Below are 20,486 nucleotides of genomic sequence, written 5' to 3'. Positions count from 1 at the left end.
TTCTTGTTTTCTGGCGATTAATTGGAAATAAGAGTCTCCTGGCCTTTCCTGTCCAAGCAGACTTCAAATTACAATCCTCAGATCTCATCCCTGAGTAGGATTAAAAGCATAAATCACTGGCACCTAGCTTGGTTCCACATTTCAGACTGTGTTGTTGTTTGTTTATTTTGACTGGCTTTCTGAATATTAAACATAAAAGTCAATACTTTATTTAGTCAACCTATTAGGATGGGGGCCATGACCCAATTCCAAGAGTAACCAATTTAGAACCTGAACAACTCAATAAAACTGTTTCTTCTTGCTCCTTCTGAGGTAACTGAATTTATACACAAACAAGCTTCGCACACTCAGTCTCTCAGTATGATGGACTGTCCATCCAATTCCAAATTATCAGCTTAAAACTAAAAGGAAGGTGAATGTCACGAAGTGAATGGTTAGCACTTCTAAACACTTCAGAAAAATGGGAAACAGTGCCGAAAAGGAGCCAGTAACTTGGTCATGAAGGGGATCAGGGACATGACAGCCCATTTCAACCATTCTAATAATGATTGGCTGAGACTCTAGGGGGCATTTTGTTGTTGGTTTTATTTTTCTTTTTTTAACTGAGGCCTACTTAGGATTGGGAGAAAAAGAGTTAGCAGAAAAAGAGTTAGCAGACTGAATACAGAGAAAAACTGATATGCCTCCAGGAAAGGAGAAAGAATCAGAAAGACTGGTATGTAGTCAGCCTGTGGAAAACTGCAGATGACATAGAGGAGGAGGAAAGGGAAGTTGTCAGTTCATTTGCTTGAGGCCATCTGTTTTCTCCAAATACTAGGAGGGAAGACCTGCAAAAGATGGAAGTGAAAGCTAGCACAAAGAAAAAACAATTGTAAAAGGTTGTAACAGCCCCCATGAGGAATGAGATAGGAAGCTGAGGAGGCATCTAAGTAATAGGGTTACTAAGCAGAATCCAGAGCCCAGCTGAGGAGGAAGCTCATAAGCCTAAAGTGGAGAAAATCAGCATGATTATATGATTTCTCCAGCTGCAACCAGCCTTCCCGTGGGAGTAGAAAAGGCAGCCAATCGGGCCGATTTGGATAAAGGTTTGGAAAGCAGAGCTGCAGAAGACAAGAAGAGAAAATAGAGAAAGCAGCTTCCTGCATGTGTTCATGATTGCTTGAGGTCCCAAGGTTAGATCAGAAGGAATGCAGTAGAAGCAATAGTCTCAAACAGAGGGCAGAGCATGGAAAACTAATGTGTATAAGATGTAGGGAGAGGTGGGGGAAGGGGAAAAGCTTCCTTAAAGAAAAGGGATGATGTTGATGTGATAACAGTTTGACTTCTAATTTTTGTCTGTTCCTTGATTCTTTCCATGCTCATCATTGTCTTAAATCTTCATGGCAGTGAGTTATTTAACATACTCGGTCCAATATGACTTCTCTAAACTAGTTTTTTTTTAAAATATTTTTTTGTTGTTGCTAGCCAAACTGAGTTTCTTCATTGGCTACTCAAAGCTTGTGGTTCATTCAGTATCAGCTACTAACCCATTGGGCATGTGTCTGAATTAGAAAAGACAGCTACTCTGGGTCAAAGTAGCCACATACCAGGGACCATTGCGGAAAGGGAGGGACACGACAGACTAGAGTTCAATCTCCTCAACCTCTTTTTTTGTTATCCAAACTCTCACAAAAGGACCACAGTCCTTACATAGAGTCTGCTGTTCTTGGTGAACCAAAAAAAAAAAAAAAATTGTTAAAATATATTTGGTGTTGCATGTCTTTGGATTGAGAGTAGAAACTTGATTTTTTTTATGCACATATTAAAATTTTTTGGAGGGCTGGGAAGGTGACTCAGTGATAGAGTGCTTGCCTTGCATGCATGAGACTCTCGGTTCAATTCCTCAGCACCACATAAACAGAAAAAGCTGGAAGTGGCTCAAATGGTGAGCCTTGAGCTGAAGAACTGAGGGGACAGTGCATAGACCCAGAGTACAGGCCCTAACACTGATAAAAAATAATTGTGGAAAACATACTGAATTAGAAAAATGAAGAAAATGAAGGGAGAGCATAACAAAGAGAACCCTGAGATAAATGCTACTAATCGAAAGAAACCCCGTGTCAAATGAAGTAGGTAAGCATGCTTACAGATGGTGATTTAATCTTCCCGTGGTACAAAGAAGCTTAAAATGAATGATTCAATGCCGGATTCATCATTTGTGACAGGTAAAGTGAAAATCACTTGACAGGGTCAAATAGTTTAAATAAATGTAAATCCCATTGCAGGACAGAATATGAATCTGGAAGTAGAGAGCAGACAAAGGGAATGATAGGGCTGTCACTCTGTCTTCCAAAGAAAAAGATGTCTTTCTTTGTCCTCAGCTCCCATATTCAAATTCATGATTAGTAAGACAGCTCTGGCTCTATGAACAGAATAGGATGCTAGGATAGGTCAGAGGTATGGCTTCTTAGGTGGGGAAAGGGGACAGAGTTCTGACTTTGTGAGCTGTACAAAAAGCTCCTCTACCTGTTGATATCTTCCGTTATAATTATTTATCACACATGCATGTTCCCTTCTTTAAAAAAAACACCATCTCACTACCTGCAGATAGAACAGACAGGTCCCTGAGAGCAGAAGCGGAGAGAGACTCCAGCAGTCTCAGGAATCACAATTACCATCTGTTATTAGCATAATTTAATTCAGCTGATGAAATACCTCTATTGGTGAAAGAATTTTAGCTTTTCCAAACTTCACTGAATTAAGATTTTTAGATATATCTATTTGGGTTTATGTTATTTTTTTTATCATAGCCATGAATAGATATTCATTGAACAATAAGCCAGATTATGTACCAGACAAAATACTACAGGAAGGTTTCACTGATTTTATTTTGGAAATAAAAATATTTTTTGATATCCTAGAAGACAGACCCTACACGAAATAAGAATCAGCATCACCTATTTCATCCTTACGACTGAAATAAAAACTAAAAATTAAACAATGTGCTTATTAATAATCCCTTTTAATGGAGAAATTAGGATTTTCAGCAAGAAATTAATTAGTTACTAAGCTAATTATCTGTAGCTAAATAATTATTTATGGAAATATAAGTGATCATTTTTCACCTCTACCAAAATTTGCTGTTAGGCTGTGAATTCTTGCTGTTGGTTTTTATACCACGGATATAAATTAACTTATATTAGCAGGATTTAAAATAGATGTTCAAAATATACCCCAGAGCAAAATATAAAATTTAAGATATCTTATGAACCCCAAAATGATGATTTATCACACTTACAATTATATATTCACATATCAATTCATGTACTTTATGGTTAGAACACAGAAATGAGGATATTCAAGGTTTATATATTTTTTCTTTACAAACTTATTGCCCTCAAACTACAACCCATTATTTCCCAAGTGCTTCATTTTTCTCTATAAAGGCAAAAAATGACAATTACACATCATATTCATCAATCAAGAGATATGATAAGTATTCGAAGTCTGGCTGTGCTACTACACCTCTCCCACTTCAAACCTCTTTTGTAGGAAGACAATATTTAAAGTTCAGTATCTTCCTTCAAGTACCGTTTGCAATTAATGATCGTAAAGTGAATAGGAAACAACAGGAATGCAGAGTGTGCTGATATTCCAGATGCTGATGAGAGGGTAATCAGTACCTCTGGTCAAGGGCTAAATGGAAATGTGTGATTGAAGCTGTATCATTTAGGTTAATGACTCATTACAAACTCTAAGGAGAGAAATGTGCCACAGCAGCTTGAGTAATCTTTACAGAAAAAGAAATAAAAAATCATTTGGGACCCACAGATCAAGTCTCTTTTGTGTCATTTAGGAAGTCTATTGTTTGGAAATCTCTCTGGATGATTTTACCCATTTCAGTTTTTATCTACCAGCACTGCAACCACATCATACTAGCTTCCAAAGTCTGCTTAAAGATGACTGACTGCAGCTGTGCTAAAAATTTTTAAACTAACATATAAAACACATATTGTAAATGACATTGGTTAATGGAAACCCAAGTTCAAACATGGGGGAGGGGCTCAATTCTTTAACACCAATCTCAATGATAGAGTATTAGTAAAATAATTTTATGACAATCTTGTATTCATAACTAATGATTATATGAAGCATGACCAAGGCTTCATATGCTGATCTCATAATATTCCATTTTTAGAAAAGCATAACATATGTCTATCATCCTTGAATCTACTAAAAGTCATGAATTTCAGATTTATTGGGCAATTTTATACTCTAGATTTCTTTTCACTTTCTGAGGTTGTATGAAATTATAGTATCCATTGTACAGAGGAGCAGACTAAGGTTTAGAAACACTAAAAGTTGATTGTGATTGTTGGTAATGCAGAATAGGAAATCATACATTTTTTGGTGTAAGCACATTTGCAATTATAATGACTGAAGATAATTATATAAGATATTATAAAGTATCAGCAGTTGAATAGATAGACAGACAGACAGACAGACGGACAGACAGACAGACAGACAGACAGGTAGATAGATAGATAGATAGATAGATAGATAGATAGATAGATAGATAGATAGATAGATAGATAGATAGATAGATGATAGTGGTGTGTGTGTGTGTGTGTGTGTGTGTGTGTGCGTGTGTGTTTAAGTACTGGGACTTGAATTCAGGGCTGCGTGGTCTCACTTGGCTTTTTTGCTCAAGGATGGTGCTCTACCACTTGAGCCACAACTCCACTTCTAGCTTTTCAGTAGTAAATTTGAGATAAGAATCTCAAGGACTTTTCTGCTCAGACTGGCTTTGAATCAGGATCCGCAGACCTCATTCTCCTGAATAGCTACGATTACAGTTGTGTTTCATGACCACCTGGCTGAGTCTTTGATTATCTTTGATTATCTTTCTATACTGTACTCTAATGTGATATAGTTGCAATTCCCTTTGTTCTGTTATAAACTGACAGGTGTTTACTAAGCTTATTTAGCTGTTTCATAAATGTATATTTTTCGAGGCTGGTGTAGGCTATTATTGCTTTAAGAGATAATTATTGCATTATTAACATAATATGACTTGGCATTAGTAATATTGTTGAGTATTTGGATACATTCAGAGATTTCTTCTTGTTGTTTTGATTGGTTTGGTTGGTTTGAATTTGAATAAATGTTCTACTCTACCTATAAAAATTCTACCTACATGCTCTCAATGAGAGTGAGGGCAAAGGTACATAAAAACATAAACTCAAAAAAATCTTCAAAACACCTTTTCTCCATTCAAGTCTTAGCAGAAGAGTAACTTAAGGAGCAGTTTTTATTTCAACACTGCACTATCTTTTGAGACTTTCTGCTGAAAAACATAATAACCATCTCTCCTCAGAGACTGATAGACACATGGTAAATCACCTCTATTTTTTTCCATCATTTAAAATCCTACATGGGAGTCAATAAGGTTTAAACAAATACATCTTTGTACCTATGTACTAAGATAATATAGACAGGACTAGCTATTGATTCAATGAGGGAGTCACCAAATAAAATTCTGTAAAAAGAAAAATGCTGATGTGCACTAGTGGCTAATGACTATAATGGTAATTGATTGAGAAGCTGAGATTGGATATTATGGCTCTAGGGCAACTTAGACAAAAAAGTTTATGAGACCTCTTTTCAATGAAGAGTTAGATATGGTGACATATGCCTGTGATCTGAGAAGTCTGTGTCAGATCTCAGCCTCCTGAGCTAGAATTACAGGCGTGAGCCACTGGCACCTGGCTCAGGAGCATTTTTTAATAGTAGTTATTTCAACCTTTGATTAAATGTCATTCTCTAATTAGGAAGAAAGATTTAGTTAATATAAAAGGTATCATCCTATTCCTGAATATTTAATTTTCAAGGCACCAAATTTTTATAACAAGCGACCCTAATTATATGCTTTTATCTGTATTAAGCTCCCATCTTTGCTATAAATATCCCTGCTATGCATCATCTCGCAAGAATGTATTATGTGCAATATCACCAAGAAGGAAAAGATATGATTTTACTTCCTAAAGCTATAGTATCTGCTCTTTTCAGTTACAAAGCAGACCATCCTTGGCAAGTCTTCTCCGCTAAACGACTTTTATCATTGCTTTTGCTGTCAGTCTTAATCATATCTAGATAAAGAAATAAGAAAGTAGAATATGGTCCATGGCTTCACAAGAAGGAGCAGGATGGGATAAAAAAAAAAAGACCATGAAGTTGCTACTTCATGGTTTTTACTGTGTTCATTTGGTTCTGGAATTGGTAGCAGAAAAAAAATCAATAAAGAGACCCTCTCCTCAACTGAAAAACAATATTCTGAAATGGATCCTTAGCCATTAAAACTTACCTTACACTTTACCATTCTCCACTCACAAAGCTATTTTGGACTTCTTAGTTCACATGGTGAAGCAGAATAATTCTTGTTTCTGCTTCAACAGATAATCTTTTGTTTTCTCCCTCAGAAGTAGATTTTTTCATTTATTCTAAAAGATTTCATATTAGCTTCTACTTAATGGCTCCCAATAATAACACTTTTGTTCTATCATCCATGATAAATTTCATAAAAAATAGTAGTAGTTAATTGCCTCTTGTATTAAATAATCAGTAAAACCGTTGAAAGAGGGAAAAGAAAGTGTAAGAACCCACTTAACGTAACTTCTCTCAAGCAAGAGAAGAGAGAAGTCCAGTGATTGTGTCACAGACATACTAGTATATCAACAATTACACCTGAAAAGCACAAACAGAAATACAAAAAAACTTTTATATTCAAATCAAATACATTTTATCTTTTAATATTGGTTTCTCTGATTTCTATTTCTGCTCTTTAAAAATACTAAGCAAAAAAATGTGTAATCTGTTTTAGTTTAGTTTATCCCTACACATGCTAGATGGTTCCATTTTCTACTTCCAACAAGTCACTATATTCAAGATTGTGTCCACTATTTAAGAAAAAAATAGGAGTCTGGAGGAAGATTGTGGAGGAGAAGCTGGAGGTTAAACAAGCTCTCTCATAGAAAACAGTTTTAGTGTTCTGGTGAACAGTCCTAGGCTAGAGAATCACACCAAGTGTGCCATCACAATACAGAGTTTGGCCAGAGAAGGAAAATCCAGGCAGCTTGGTCAAGGAGAAAGATCTGAGCACTTGCCGGTAGCTGCTGCTGCAGCAGTGATGACAGTGGCAGTGGCTGCCAGGGCCACCATTATCAACAGAGAGAGTCTGGGACAAAGGTGCCAGATACAGTGTGTGAGTGGATTCTACTCACCACCAGCAAGAACTGACAAGGAGCAGAAATCATCCTGCTGATTGCAGATAAGGGATGGCCCAGGAACCAAGAGGCCTGCGTGAGTAACCTCAAGACATACTCACCCCTTCTCACAGAGCAGCAGTGTGAAGGTAGCCCCTCCCCTACCATGGGAGAAGATCTCCATCTTTGATACTGACAAAGGCCCAGAGCAGCTAGCTCTAGCTCAGGCCTTGAAAGCAAACAATAGGAGCCATTCAGCAGATCACCAAAACCTGACCTGATTGCCAGGCTCAGCTCCACCCAAGAGAAAGTTACCCCGCCCAGGCAGAGAGAGCTCTGCCCCTGGAGAAGTGACTTTCTTCACTGGGTAAGCAGCCTAGATAGACAGCAGGAGGGGTAAAAGACAAACAACTGAAACTCATTAAACATAAACCATGAGAATGGCTCCAGGCTGGGCTCTGTGAGTATCTCAGGAGCTAGCCCCTCCCAGAACCTAGCCTCATCACAGCAACTCCAAGCTAGAGGAAACAATCATCTCCATCTTTTATGATACTCAAAGCAGATCTCCCTCCCACTGAACTAGCATGGGAGGAAGATCACAAAGTCCTGAGTAAGGCAGAGCTTCTTTCTGCTTGCTCAAACAAACTGACTTAAGAAACCATAAGCAGACCAGAGACTCCACCAAGAGAATGGTTATGGACACAGGGTAGATACAAGATCTCCCTCCCCCCACCCCGCAAAAATAAAAAGAAATCAAAGAACTCTTTTTTCTACCTAATTTTAAAAAAAATAAATTTAAAAAAAAATTGTTTTCTATTTTTTTCTTTCATAATTTTTATTTTAATTTTAGGTGTGTGTGTGTGTGCATATGTGTGTGTGTGTGTGTGTGTGTGTGTGTGTGTGTGTGTGTGTGTGTGTGTGTGTGTGTGAAATCTCTTTTAACCTTTTGGTCCTTTTTTGTGTGACTGAATTGCTGTTCTGCTCATCCCCAGACATATATCAGTCATCGATTATTAGGCCTTATCCCTCATTGTGTACATACATAATTCAGAAATTTACTAGTCAATTCACAACCTCTTAGGCTTAACTCCTATAATAGCAGTATTAATTCTTTATACCTATATAATTTTTAAGTATTCCATTAAAAATTCTTTTATTTTTTCATTTTTCCTTTTTATTGATCTCCTCCTCTCATCCTATCCTTTTCTTCTCTCAATATCATTTTTATACTTACATAATTACTAAATGTTTCGCTTTTTAAATTTTTGTTTTTTCATTTTTTCTTGTTTTTTTATCTCTTATTTCATTCTGTCCTATCCATTTCTTCTCTGAGATTAGGACTTGGTTAAATTCACTCTTTCCTTTTACCTCTCCATATCCATCTAATCCTATTTTACCCCACAATTCTCCCTAAACCTATTAATTTCTGGTCTGCTGAATCCCTCTTTGATATTCTTAGCCCATTAAACCATAGTTGTTTGACATTGAATGGATTGTATCTGTTGAACTAGGTTGTATTTGCAGCCATTTTGACTGTGCAACTACAGGACTCCAGTTGATGCTTGTCTTAAAATAGTGTTCTAGCACAAAATTGTTATTACTGTCATACCAAATGGGCAGAACAAGCCGGAAAAACACAAGAAAAATGGCAAGTCTGGGTATCTCAACTCACACTCATGATAATCAGGTGACAGAACAGTTAATGAATAACCTAGAGGAGAGTTCACAAAAGCTCTACAAACACTACTGGTAAACATGGTGAATGAAAAGATTGAAAACCTGCAAAGGACTCAGTATAAGAGTGATTGGAAGTGAGATGAGGCTAACCAAACATTAATACAGGAACTTTGCAAGCATGATGAGGCTAACCAAAGATTAATACAGGAATCCCATGAACTTGAGGGAGTTAATCAAAGATTAATACAGGAATTACATGAGCAAGCTGAAAACAGTCAAAGAGAAATACAGGAATTGCATGAGCATGAGGAAATGAATCAAAGAGTAATATAGGAATTGCATGAGTGGAATAAGAATAGACAAAGATCAATAGAGGCATTCATGGAATCTATAAACAGACTGCTGAAATAATCCGGGGAGACCACAAAGGGAATGCTGAATGGAGCCCATCAGAAGGAATGGGAGACCAAGGAAACCATAACCAATCAACTAAGTGATTTGAGAATAAACACTGAAGACCAAATTAAGAAAGTAAAGAAGTTCATACAAGATATAAAATAAAGCTCCAACAAAGAATTTGAAGCCATCAAAGCTGACCAATTAGAAGGAAAGGAAATAAAAAACAAAGTAGAAAGTCTTGATAGTAGGTTAGACCATGCAGAAGATCAAATCTCTGGGATTGAAGACAGCTTAGAAATTACAGAGAAAGAACATACAACTACCCAAGACAAACCCAAGAAATATGATATATCTATTCAACATTTGGAAGACATCATCAGAAGGCCTAATCTGAGGATAATGGGTATAGAGGAGCACCTAGAGACAGAAGTTAATGGTCTAGGAAATTTATTTAACAGGATCCTAGCAGAGAACTTCCCAAACATGCAAAAAGATAGGCCTATTCAGATACAAAAGCTTTTATTTGTTTATTTTTTTTTGTTCCGGTCGTGGGGCCTGAACTCTGGGCCTGGGCGCTGTCCCTCAACTTTTCAGCTCAAGGCTAGTGCTCTACTACTTGAGCCACAGCGCCACTCCAGCTTTTTTCTTTTTGCTTATGGGATGCTGAGGAATCAAACCCAGGGCCTCATGCATGCAAGGCAGGTGTTCTACCACTGAGCCACCTTTCCAGCCCCAGGATACAAAAAGCTTTTAGCACCCCAAAAGACCAGACCAGAGCAGGACATCCCACCGTCACATTGTAATTCACACAGGAACAATTCAGACCAAGGAAAGAATCCTTGATGCTGTCAAGGAGAAAAGAATAATCACCTATAAAGGGAAACCAACTAGAATAACCTCAGATTTCTCAGCAGAGACAATTAAAGCAAGAAGAGTCTGGAATGATGTATGCCATGCCCTAAAAACAAACAATTATCAACCAAGAATATTGTACCCAGCTAAACTCTCATTCAAAACGGAAGGTCAAATAAAAACCTTCCATAGCAAAGAAAAACTGATACAATATATCTCCACCAAACCAGCCCTACAAAAGATGCTTAAAGATGTCCTACAAATAGAAAACAAACAAGACCACAATAAAGGCCAAAAAAACACAACAAAACTGAAAATCCAAGAACCATAAGAACAAATCAGTTGTCACATGGCAGATTAACATGGCAGGAACTACCAAACATCTCTCAGTCCAAACTCTCAACATTAATTGGACTTAACTTTCCAATTAAGCAAAATCCTCTATCTGCTGCCTTCAAGAATCACACCTTGCCCATAAAAACATACTCTGAAAGTGAAAGGCTGGAATAAAATCTGCCAAGCAAAAGGCCCCCATAAACAAGCAGGAATTACAATCCTAATATCAGATAAAGTAGACATCAAATTGAAATTAGTGAGAAGAGATTTAAAAAAAGGTCACTACATACTAATTAAGGGATCTCTCCTTCAAGAGGATATTACAATTCTAAATATCTGTTCACTAAATAACAGAGCACCCACATTTATCCAAGAAACACTACTTTCCCTCAAATCTCACATAGATCCAAAGACATTAATTGTTGGGGACTTTAACACATCTCTATGCCCACTAGATAGAACAACTCAGCAAAAACTCAGATCTAAACTGCAGATCTAAACAAGATCAACTAGATTTAACAGACATCTACCGAATATTTCACCCAGCAGCATCAGAATACACGTTTTTCTCAGCAGCACATGGAACATTTTCCAAAATAGACCAGATTTTAGGTCACAAGGCAAACTTGTCCAAATTCAGAAACATGGAAGTTACGCCCTGCATTCTCTCAGACCACAAGAGAATAAAATTAGAACTCAACACCAAAAGCCACCAAAGAAAGTCCTGTAATACGTGGAGGCTAAACAACACATTATTGAATGACCAGTGGGTCATGGAAGAGATTAGAAATGAAATTCAAATGTTCATAATATTCAACAAAAATGAACACACAAATTACCAGCTCTGGGACACAGCAAAGGCAGTACTCAGAGGAAAGTTTATAGCTCTGAGTTCCTACATCAACAGATTGGATCTATCTGAAACCCACAATTTAATGAGACATCCAAACCTACTTGAAAAACAGCAGCAAACTAAATCCCAATCCAGTAGATTGAAAGAAATAATTAAAATTAAATCAGAATTGGGGGCTGGGAAGGTGGCGCATTGGTAGAGTGCTTGCCTTGCATGCTTGAGGTTCTGGGTTCGATTCCTCAGCATCACATAAGCAGGAAAAAAAAAGCCAGAAATGGCGCTGTGGCTCAAGTGGTAGAGTGCTAACCTTGAGCTGAAGAGCTGAGGGACAGCGCCCAGGCCCAGAGTTCAGGCTCCACGACCAGACCCAAAAAATAAATTAAATTAAATTAGATTAAATCAGAATTAAATAGAATCCAAAAAAAAAAGCATAGAAGGAATCAACAAAATGAAGAGTTGGTTCTTCGAAAAAATTAACAAAATTAACAGACCCTTAGCAAATCTTATCAGAAAAAGAAGCGAACACACCCAAATAAACAAACTCAGAAATGAGAATGGAAACATCACCATAGAAACAACCAAGCTTCAGAACATTATAAAGGAATACTTCTCAAACCTTTATGCTAATAAGTTTGAGAATCTGGAAGAAATGGACGATTTCCTAACAAATATCAACATGCCAAAACTAAACCAAGATGAGTTAAACCAACTTAACAGACCCATATCAAGCATTGAAATAGAAACAGCAATAAGTGACCTCCCATCTAAGAAAAGCCCAGGACCAGATGGATTTACAGCAGAATTCTACAAGGCCTTCAAAGCAGAACTCACACCAAGACTCCTCCAACTCTTCAATGAAACTGAAAGAGAAAGTTCACTACCAAACTCTTTCTATGAAGCCATCATAATCCTCATCCCAAAACCAGGCAGGGACTCATCAAAGAAAGAGAACTATAGACCCATTTATTTGATGAACAACGATGCAAAACTTCTCAACAAATTTTGGCCAATCGACTTCAACAATTCATCCAAAAATTATCCTACACCACGATCAAACAGGATTCATCTCAGGGATGCAAAGCTGGTTCAATATACGCAAATCAATTAATATAATTCAGCACATCAACAAGAGCAAGGATAAGAACCACATGGTTATCTCAATAGATACAGAAAAAGTATTTGACAAGATCCAACATCACTTTATGATGAAAAATTAGGAATCCATGGAACATTCCTCAATACAATAAAGACTGTATATGACAAACCTACAGCCAGCATTTTACTTAATGGTGAAAAACTAAAGCCATTTCCTCTTAACTCAGGAACAAGACAAGGATGTCCACTCTCTCCACTTCTCTTCAATTTAGTATTAGAATGCCTAGCTACAGCAGTAAGACAAGATGCAAACATAAAAGGGATCCAAATAGGGAAAAATGAAGTGAAACTCTCCCTCTTTGCAGATGACATCATCTAGTATTTAAAGAATCCCACGGACTCCCCTCCCGAATTACTCAAGCTGATTCAAAACTTTGGCAAAGTAGTAGGGTATAAAATTAACCCTCAAAAAATCCATGGCTTTTCTGTATGCCAACAATGAGAAGAGTGCGGCTGAAATCAGGAAAGCAACTCCCTTTGTAATAGCCCCACAAAAAATAAAATACCTAGGAATTAACTAAAGAAGTGAAGGATCTCTACAATGAAAACTTTAAAAGCCTGAAAAAGGAAATCAAAACAGAACTTAGGAAGTGGAAAAACCTCCCGTGTTCCTGGATCGGAAGGATCAACATCGTGAAAATGGCAATACTTCCAAAGGCTATCTACAAATTCAATGTAATACCTCATTCTTCAATGAAATAGAAGAAGCAATCCAAATATTCATATGGAACAATAAAAGACCCTGAATAGCAAAAATGATCCTTAACAGAAAGAATAGTGCTGGAGGAATACCAATACCAAATTCAAACGCTACTACGAAGCCATAGTAATCAAAATAGCTTGGTATTGGCACAAGAACAGACCTGAGGACCAATAGAATAGAATTGAAAACCCAGAAATGAACCCACAGACCTATAGCTACCTAATCTTTTGATAAGGGAGCTAAAAAACTAGAATGGAAGACAGCCTCTTCAGGAAATGGTTCTGGCAAAATTGGTTAAATGCCTGTAGAAAACTAAAGTTAGATCCTTATATATCACCCTGCACCAGAATAAAATCAAAATGGATAAAAAATATCCTTGAAGTCAAAGCAGATACCCTGAAAACATTACAGGAAGGAATAGGAGAAACCCTAGGTCTCCTAGGCACAGGCTAAAATTTTCTCATTAGTTGACCTAGAATCACAACAAATAAAAGAAAGGTTGGACAAATGGGATTGCATGAAATGAAGACATGACAAAGGACATAGCTAGCAAGATCAATAGAAAGCCCACAGATTGGGAGAAGATCTTCACTAGCCATACAACGGACAAGGGTCTCATATCTAATATATACTTGGAACTCAAAAAATTAAATCCCCCAACAACAAATCCTCAAAAAAACAACAACTGCCCAATAAATAAGTGGACTAAAGACTTAAAGAGAGACTTCTCTGAAGAGGAAATAAGAATGGCCAATAGACTCATGAAGAAATGCTCAACCTCTCTAGCCATAAAAGAAATGCAAATCAAAACAACATTGAGATACCACCTCACTCCAGTTAGAATGGTTATAATCAAGAACTCTAATAACAACAGATGCTGGAGGAGATGTGGCCAAAAGGGAGCCCTACTGCATTGCTGGTGGGAGTATAAACTTGTTCAGCCACTTTAGAAAGCAGTATGGAGGTTCCTCAAAAGACTCCACATAGAGCTCCACTATGACCCAGCAATCCCACTTTTGGGGATTTATCCAAATGATCACAGACGAGACCATACTAAAGCTACCAGCACAACTATGTTTATTGCATCATTATTTACCATAGCTAAGAACCATCCCAGATGCCCCTCAATAGATGAATGGATTAAGAAAATGAGGAATATATATATTTACAATGGAATTCTGTGCCTCCATCAGAAAGAATAACATTGCCCCATTTGTTAGGAAATGGAAAGATTTGGAAAAAATTATATTAAGTGAAGTAAGCCAGGCCCAAAGAAACATAGGTCCCATGGTTTCCCTTATTTGCAATAACTAGTATGTGTCTGGGACAAGTAGAAAAGGTCAAAAGCTATGCATATGACCAGATAAGATGATGTTAAGCGAAATGAACCCCAAGACAGGGACACAAGTGGTTTTTTTTTTCTTTTTTGCTATTGTTTCTAATGTCTCAGGTGATGGGCATATCTGGGTCCCTATAGACAGGGGCAGTCACTTGGCTGATAGGTTACTGAACCTGTTAGTCCAGTGCCTGGGAAGGGAGTTTCCTGTGACCCTGACCCCTGGCCTGACCCTATTTAGAAACAGAACAGTACAGATGTCATCAGGCCATGCCCTGTGTCTCCTCATTCCTGCCCTGTCTCCTGTCTCCTGGCTGTCCACTGGCCACCATAATATCCCACCTCAGCTCTCCATTGGAACTGAATTGGTTTGTTGATATTATTTTTGTTCTTTCTTCTCTGGCCTATTTCCTAACAGTATTAAGTGTATTTGTTGCCTGCAGGCCTTTGTAACAATTGACTGCCTGCAGACTGCTAGTGCTCTAATAAAGACTCCAAAATTCAACCTCTCAAAATGTGGCTTCTCTGAATTCTCACCTTACCACAACAGCAGCTATCTTATGTTACAATCTTTAGTACACCATGTTTATTATCATAACAAATCATCACACCTGCTTAAGCAACACAAATATGGACTCTTACATTTCTGTAGATTAGAAGCCTCCATTGTTTTCACTGGGCTAAAATCAATATATTAGAAAGCTAAATTCCTTTAAGGAAGTGCTAAAGGAGAATGTTTTCTTTCACTCATGTTGTTAGCAAATTGCAATTCCTCTACTTCCTTGGTGACCATTAGTTCAAAGTTACTTATGGTTCCAATAAGTCAGCCACATTCCTTGTTTCATGTCCCTATGCTTCTGTTGCCCAAGGCAGCAACAAGGTGACTCTCTCATATTTCAACCCCTTTTCCTTTCTGTAGCCCACCTTCTAGCATTCTTTCCCACTCTTCAGGATTTATGTCATTTGTCCCACCTGGGTATTCCAGGAGACTCTATTATAAGGATCTTAGTCTCATTTTTCTCTTAATTCTTTTTGTTGTTGTTCTTCCTGGGGTTTGAATTCAGGGCCTTGAATTTACTAGGCTGGCATTCCACCACTGGAGGGAGAGTCCTCCCCTGATTTTTTAATGGTTAATTGGTAATGGGGTCTTGCAGACTTTTCTGATCAGGCTAGCTTCAAACTGTGGTTCTTCAGATCTCACTCCAGCTTCTCTAATAGCTAAGATTATAGATGTGAGTCACTGGGGCCTATATGTGCCTTAATATTAATCATATTGCTAAAGTTCCTTTTTCAATATTAAAAAACATTCAAATATACTGAAGAATAGGGATTTGAGCATTTTTGTGATGTTTCTTCTTACCATTCCATGAGAATATTTTGAGCATGCTTGAGCTATCAAAATAAATAAGTAGCTAGATATTAAATATATAAATAAATATTAAAAAATTCATTTCTTGCTTACTATTTCAATATCATTTTAATAAAAGATTTGGTCCATTGTTAAAATCATTAAAATATTTCATCTTCCACATTGTACAACCACTATTTGACAACAGGAAGATGGGTATTTACTAGGTGAATTACAACAAAAGCCTTGTTATATTTGGTAAACAAGATTACACAATCATAATTTCAAACGTACATTGGCAGTACTTGCCTTCATTCATGTCAGCCAAACAATAACACTGAACTTAAGCCAGTTGACAAAATTAAACCAAACTTTCAAATAGTTTTGCAAAGCACAAAATGAAGATTTTAGAAAAAATGAAACTATTCATTGCCACCATAAAATAACACTTCATTGGGAGGGATGGGGGAGAATAATGAAAGAGATGAGATCAATCAAGACGCATCAATCAAGATGCATTGCACTTTCATAACGTGATTGGTTGATTGGTTACCCCTTTGTACAATTAAAGATAATAAAAATAAAGTTTAAAATACTGAATAGTTTTAAATGAATAGAAAAAGGAGTTTCAAAATTTTTACATGGTTTTTTGTCTTCATCTTACTCTGTAAAAAGTTTCATGTTTTTAATGGACCTACGAATTAGTGTAGCAACTATGTTATCAAATACATTGCATTAATAAATATATATATAAATATATATATCTAAATTTAAATACATTATATATTTAAGGATATAGAAACAGTATATGATCTAAAATTTTACTTATCACTATAAGCCATCAAAAAGATTAAAAATCAGTAAGTAGCAAGTTCATATTAAATGCATTCAGTTACACATGTTACACATGTCAATTAGTGTTATGCTATTACTTTGCAATAGTTTTGCAGTGTCTGAATCAGATCTAGATTTGTCATTATTTCAATTAGCCCTCAAAAATATGGTAAAAGATTATTAATAGGGAATCTAGAATTTTTCCATTTGGAAACTTTAGGCAAACATTTTTAAACACTACTTGTAATTGCATCAGTTAATTTTAACAACTGAACTCTAAAAGTTACAAGGTTATCTGACATTTGGCTTTTCCCTCTGGACAGTGTAGGGGCATTTATTTGTTGCTATTTTAAACATCTCTTTCTTGCTTGCTGTAAAACATACAAATAAAAACTTCTAAATATATTAACAACAACTGACAACTTCTAGTTCTTTTGATTTCTTTATGGTTGGACTTTTATTTCTGATAACTAAAAACAAAGACCCTGAACTCTGTCACAAGCCAAATTGTACATATTGTTATGAAATAAGAAAGGGATAACAAATAATGCTCCTAATATTATTTCTATTAGTGCAATACACTTTCCTTGTTATTTGTTTTATTTGGGTTTCTTGATTTAAGATTTTCTTTTTGCTTGTGGATTTGTGTCTAGCAGATACACTTGGCATGTTTTTTTTAAATGTATAACTGAGACCCCTTCACTTACCAAACTATTCCCTGAGCCCCAGAGCCAATTGGCTTCAGGTTCTGGTAACGCTTGAGAACTGTGAAGGTTGAGTCTCCAACTTCCACACTGTAGAACTGGTTGTCCACTTTGCTTTTGCTCATGTTGTAATGTTTGGCAATATATGACACATCCACTTGTTTATGGAATCCCTGTTTAAAAGAACAATAAAACATGAGACAGGTAAACTACAGGAGTGATAAAAGATGCAGAGAAGTCTGTTGTCTTAACTATTATTTTTTAATGTTGAACCATCTATCATCTAGGTCAGATTGACTTACGCAAGTTTACCTTGAGAAAAGAAAAAGCTTAAAATGCAAAGAATTTTTTCCAGTATTAAAATTACTTAAAATTATACTTGATATACACCATCTTTTCTGAAGTGTCTCATTAAAGCCATTTGTATGTGAAACAAACACATATTCCACATATACTGGTTTCAAGGACTATACTTGACCTTGAAGGATTCAAGTAAATAAGAAGGTGGTTGCCAATCATATGAGAAAGAACAAAAGATTGTATCTACAGCCTTTCTCAGAAACCAGAGAACACAAACTAACATGTAGCTTCAATTAGTTTAATCCTCATAATTTGAACTTAACAGTATTGACTTCATTTTTTTTCTCATTTGTACCAAAAATTGTCATTATCCTTCAATAAGCTTTGGAACTTTTAGTTCAAATTCCTGTTCTTTTAAAATACCACATGACACTTTTTCTTTTAAATATCTCACTGTTTGTATTTTCTGTTAATCTTTAAGAAAAGTTCATCTATCATTGACATTATCCATGACTATTTTTTTTTATCCAAGTATGCTCTTCTATTTTATTTTATTACACAAATAAAAATAGGGACCATTGTAGCAATGGTGGTAAAATATGAAAATCCACTACCTACAAGAGCCTTGAGATTCTCTCAAAAGTGAGGTTGATTTGCGAGTAGAATGTACATGACAAGTGCCAGCCTATGATGTGGTCAGTTATGGTGTCAGCTTCAGTACAAACACAAACAAGCCTCAAACAATAAACAAACAATAAATTAAGGATCTCTGTTGTCCAGACAACAAAGTAGAAAATTCAGCTAGTTTGCAAATGGAATTAGAAAAGACCTAAAATCTGGAAGGCAGTCTATAGGACATAGAACAGGAAATTAAGCAAGTCAGTTAAAAACAACCAGAGCATTGCATTACTATTTAAGCAGATAATAACAGAGTTTAGAATTTAGAAACAAGACTGATTTAAACAGTCATTGATTTAAACCTCAATATCTGGAATTGCTCTCCACACTTGGTTCCATTTCTACTCTAGAATTGTTGGCATGAGTAGACCAGCATGCTTAAAATCTTGCTTTTTTGCTTCCTGTAAAAGCTCACAATAAGAAAATAGAAAGAGTCAGGAATTGGTGGCTCACATCCTATAATCCAAGCTACTCAAGAATCTAAGTTCTGAGAATCATGGTTCGAAACCAACCCAAACAGGAAAGTTCAGCCATGAGGCTCTTATTTCCAATTAACCACCAAAAAAAAAAAAAAAAAAAACAGAAGTGGAGCTGTGGCTCAAGTGGTAAGGTGACAGCCTTGAGTAAAAGCTCAGGGACAGCTCCAGGACCTGAGTTCAAGCCCCAAGACCACTACTAAATAAATAAATAAATAAATGTAAAGAAAATAGAGGGGAAAAAAAAAGAAAAAGAAACTTGGTGGCTGGGGGAGGGGGGGAGGGAGGGAGGATTAAGTGGGGGGGAGGAGGGGGAATTATGGGAAGGGATAGGAAGGGGAAACAAAGAGGAGGCAACAATGCTTGATAAGAAATGTACTTGCTATCTTGCCCATGTAATTGTAACTCCTCTGTACGGTATTCTCACAATTAAAAAAAAAGAAACTTGGAGTTATAGTATCAAATGGTTTAATCTGCCAAAAATGAAATGGTAGAGTTATTTCAAAGTTGCAATGATGGGCGTTATGTTCTGACCTTTCTTTATTTACTTTAAAATTCAGACCACCTAATGTCCTTAGCACACATTAGCCTCATCCAACATAGAAACCTTTCCCTTTCTCCACTTTGTCCTCTTCGCTGTTGAGGAGTAGCTTTCCCAAATGTACTGCATATATGTGCTAATGACATGCAATGAGCCTTATGTTCCAAATAAACTGATTTAAAAATGTATCTTAGCACCACCATCCCCTTTTGGATGTGACTGTAATGTTCTAGTTACCCTCAGTCTACATCACACTTAAACCAACCTGCTGGTTGGTGTTCCTTTTCGAACACTTCAATACATATTCAAAGGAACCAAGAAAGTTTAAAGATTCATGCCACTTCCTTTTTAGAATCTAAGAGATATTCTAACATTTACAACTGTTTAATCCAACAAACATTGAAATTATGTATGTGTATATATACATGTGTATATATATACATGTGTGTACATATATATGTGTGTGAATTATGTATGTGTATATATGTGTGTGTACATGTGTGTGTGTGTGTGTGTGTGTGTGTGTGATTTGATGCTGTAGATACAACAAAAGCAAGCTAGAGTCCCTGTCTAGACTGAAGACAGTAAAATAAGCAAATAGTTAAAGGACAGATGATATATTTTAAAGAACAGGTGCTAGTCAGACACCAGTGGCTCAAACCTGTAACCCTATCTACTCAGGAGTCTGAAATCTGAGGATTATGCCTCAAAACCATCCCAGATAGGAAAGTCTGTGAGACTCTTATCTCCAACTAATCACCAAAAATCTGGAAGTGAAATTATGGCTCAAATGGAAGAGTGCCAGCCTTGAGCAACAAAACTAAGTTATAGTGCCCAGGCACTGAGTTCAAGCCCCAATAGCAGTACAAAAAAAACCCTAAAAATAAAAAGCAAAAGTAAATAGAAAAAGAATAGAAAAGGTATTGAAGATAAACTGGAAGTAGCATATATTGCCTGCATTTATTATCACTGATTCATTGAAGTACATACTATGTAAAAAGCAACTGACACATGCCAAGTCACTGGTAGAAAAGTGATCATATTTAAGGAGAG

At 36.5% G+C, this 20,486-nt stretch overlaps 1 protein-coding gene across 4 annotated transcripts in view; it reads right to left on the bottom strand.

Annotated features, from left to right (window-relative positions):
* Positions 1-20,486, bottom strand: part of Mapk10 (mitogen-activated protein kinase 10) — a 318,234-nt gene that overhangs the window by 120,359 nt on the left and 177,389 nt on the right. For all 4 annotated transcript variants that reach the window (XM_070012343.1, XM_070012339.1, XM_070012342.1 and 1 more), the window contains one exon: positions 17,442-17,611. In XM_070012343.1, the coding sequence (XP_069868444.1) occupies positions 17,442-17,611 (170 nt within the window). The remainder of the gene's footprint in view (positions 1-17,441; positions 17,612-20,486) is intronic.

The sequence above is a fragment of the Dipodomys merriami genome, unplaced genomic scaffold (assembly GCF_024711535.1).
Source record: "Dipodomys merriami isolate MVZ:Mamm:240054 unplaced genomic scaffold, mDipMer1.0.p SCAF_9, whole genome shotgun sequence".
In the NCBI taxonomy this organism is placed as follows: domain Eukaryota; kingdom Metazoa; phylum Chordata; class Mammalia; order Rodentia; family Heteromyidae; genus Dipodomys; species Dipodomys merriami.
Note: the sequence above shows the minus strand (reverse complement) of the source record. Positions and strands in the feature narration are given on the sequence as shown.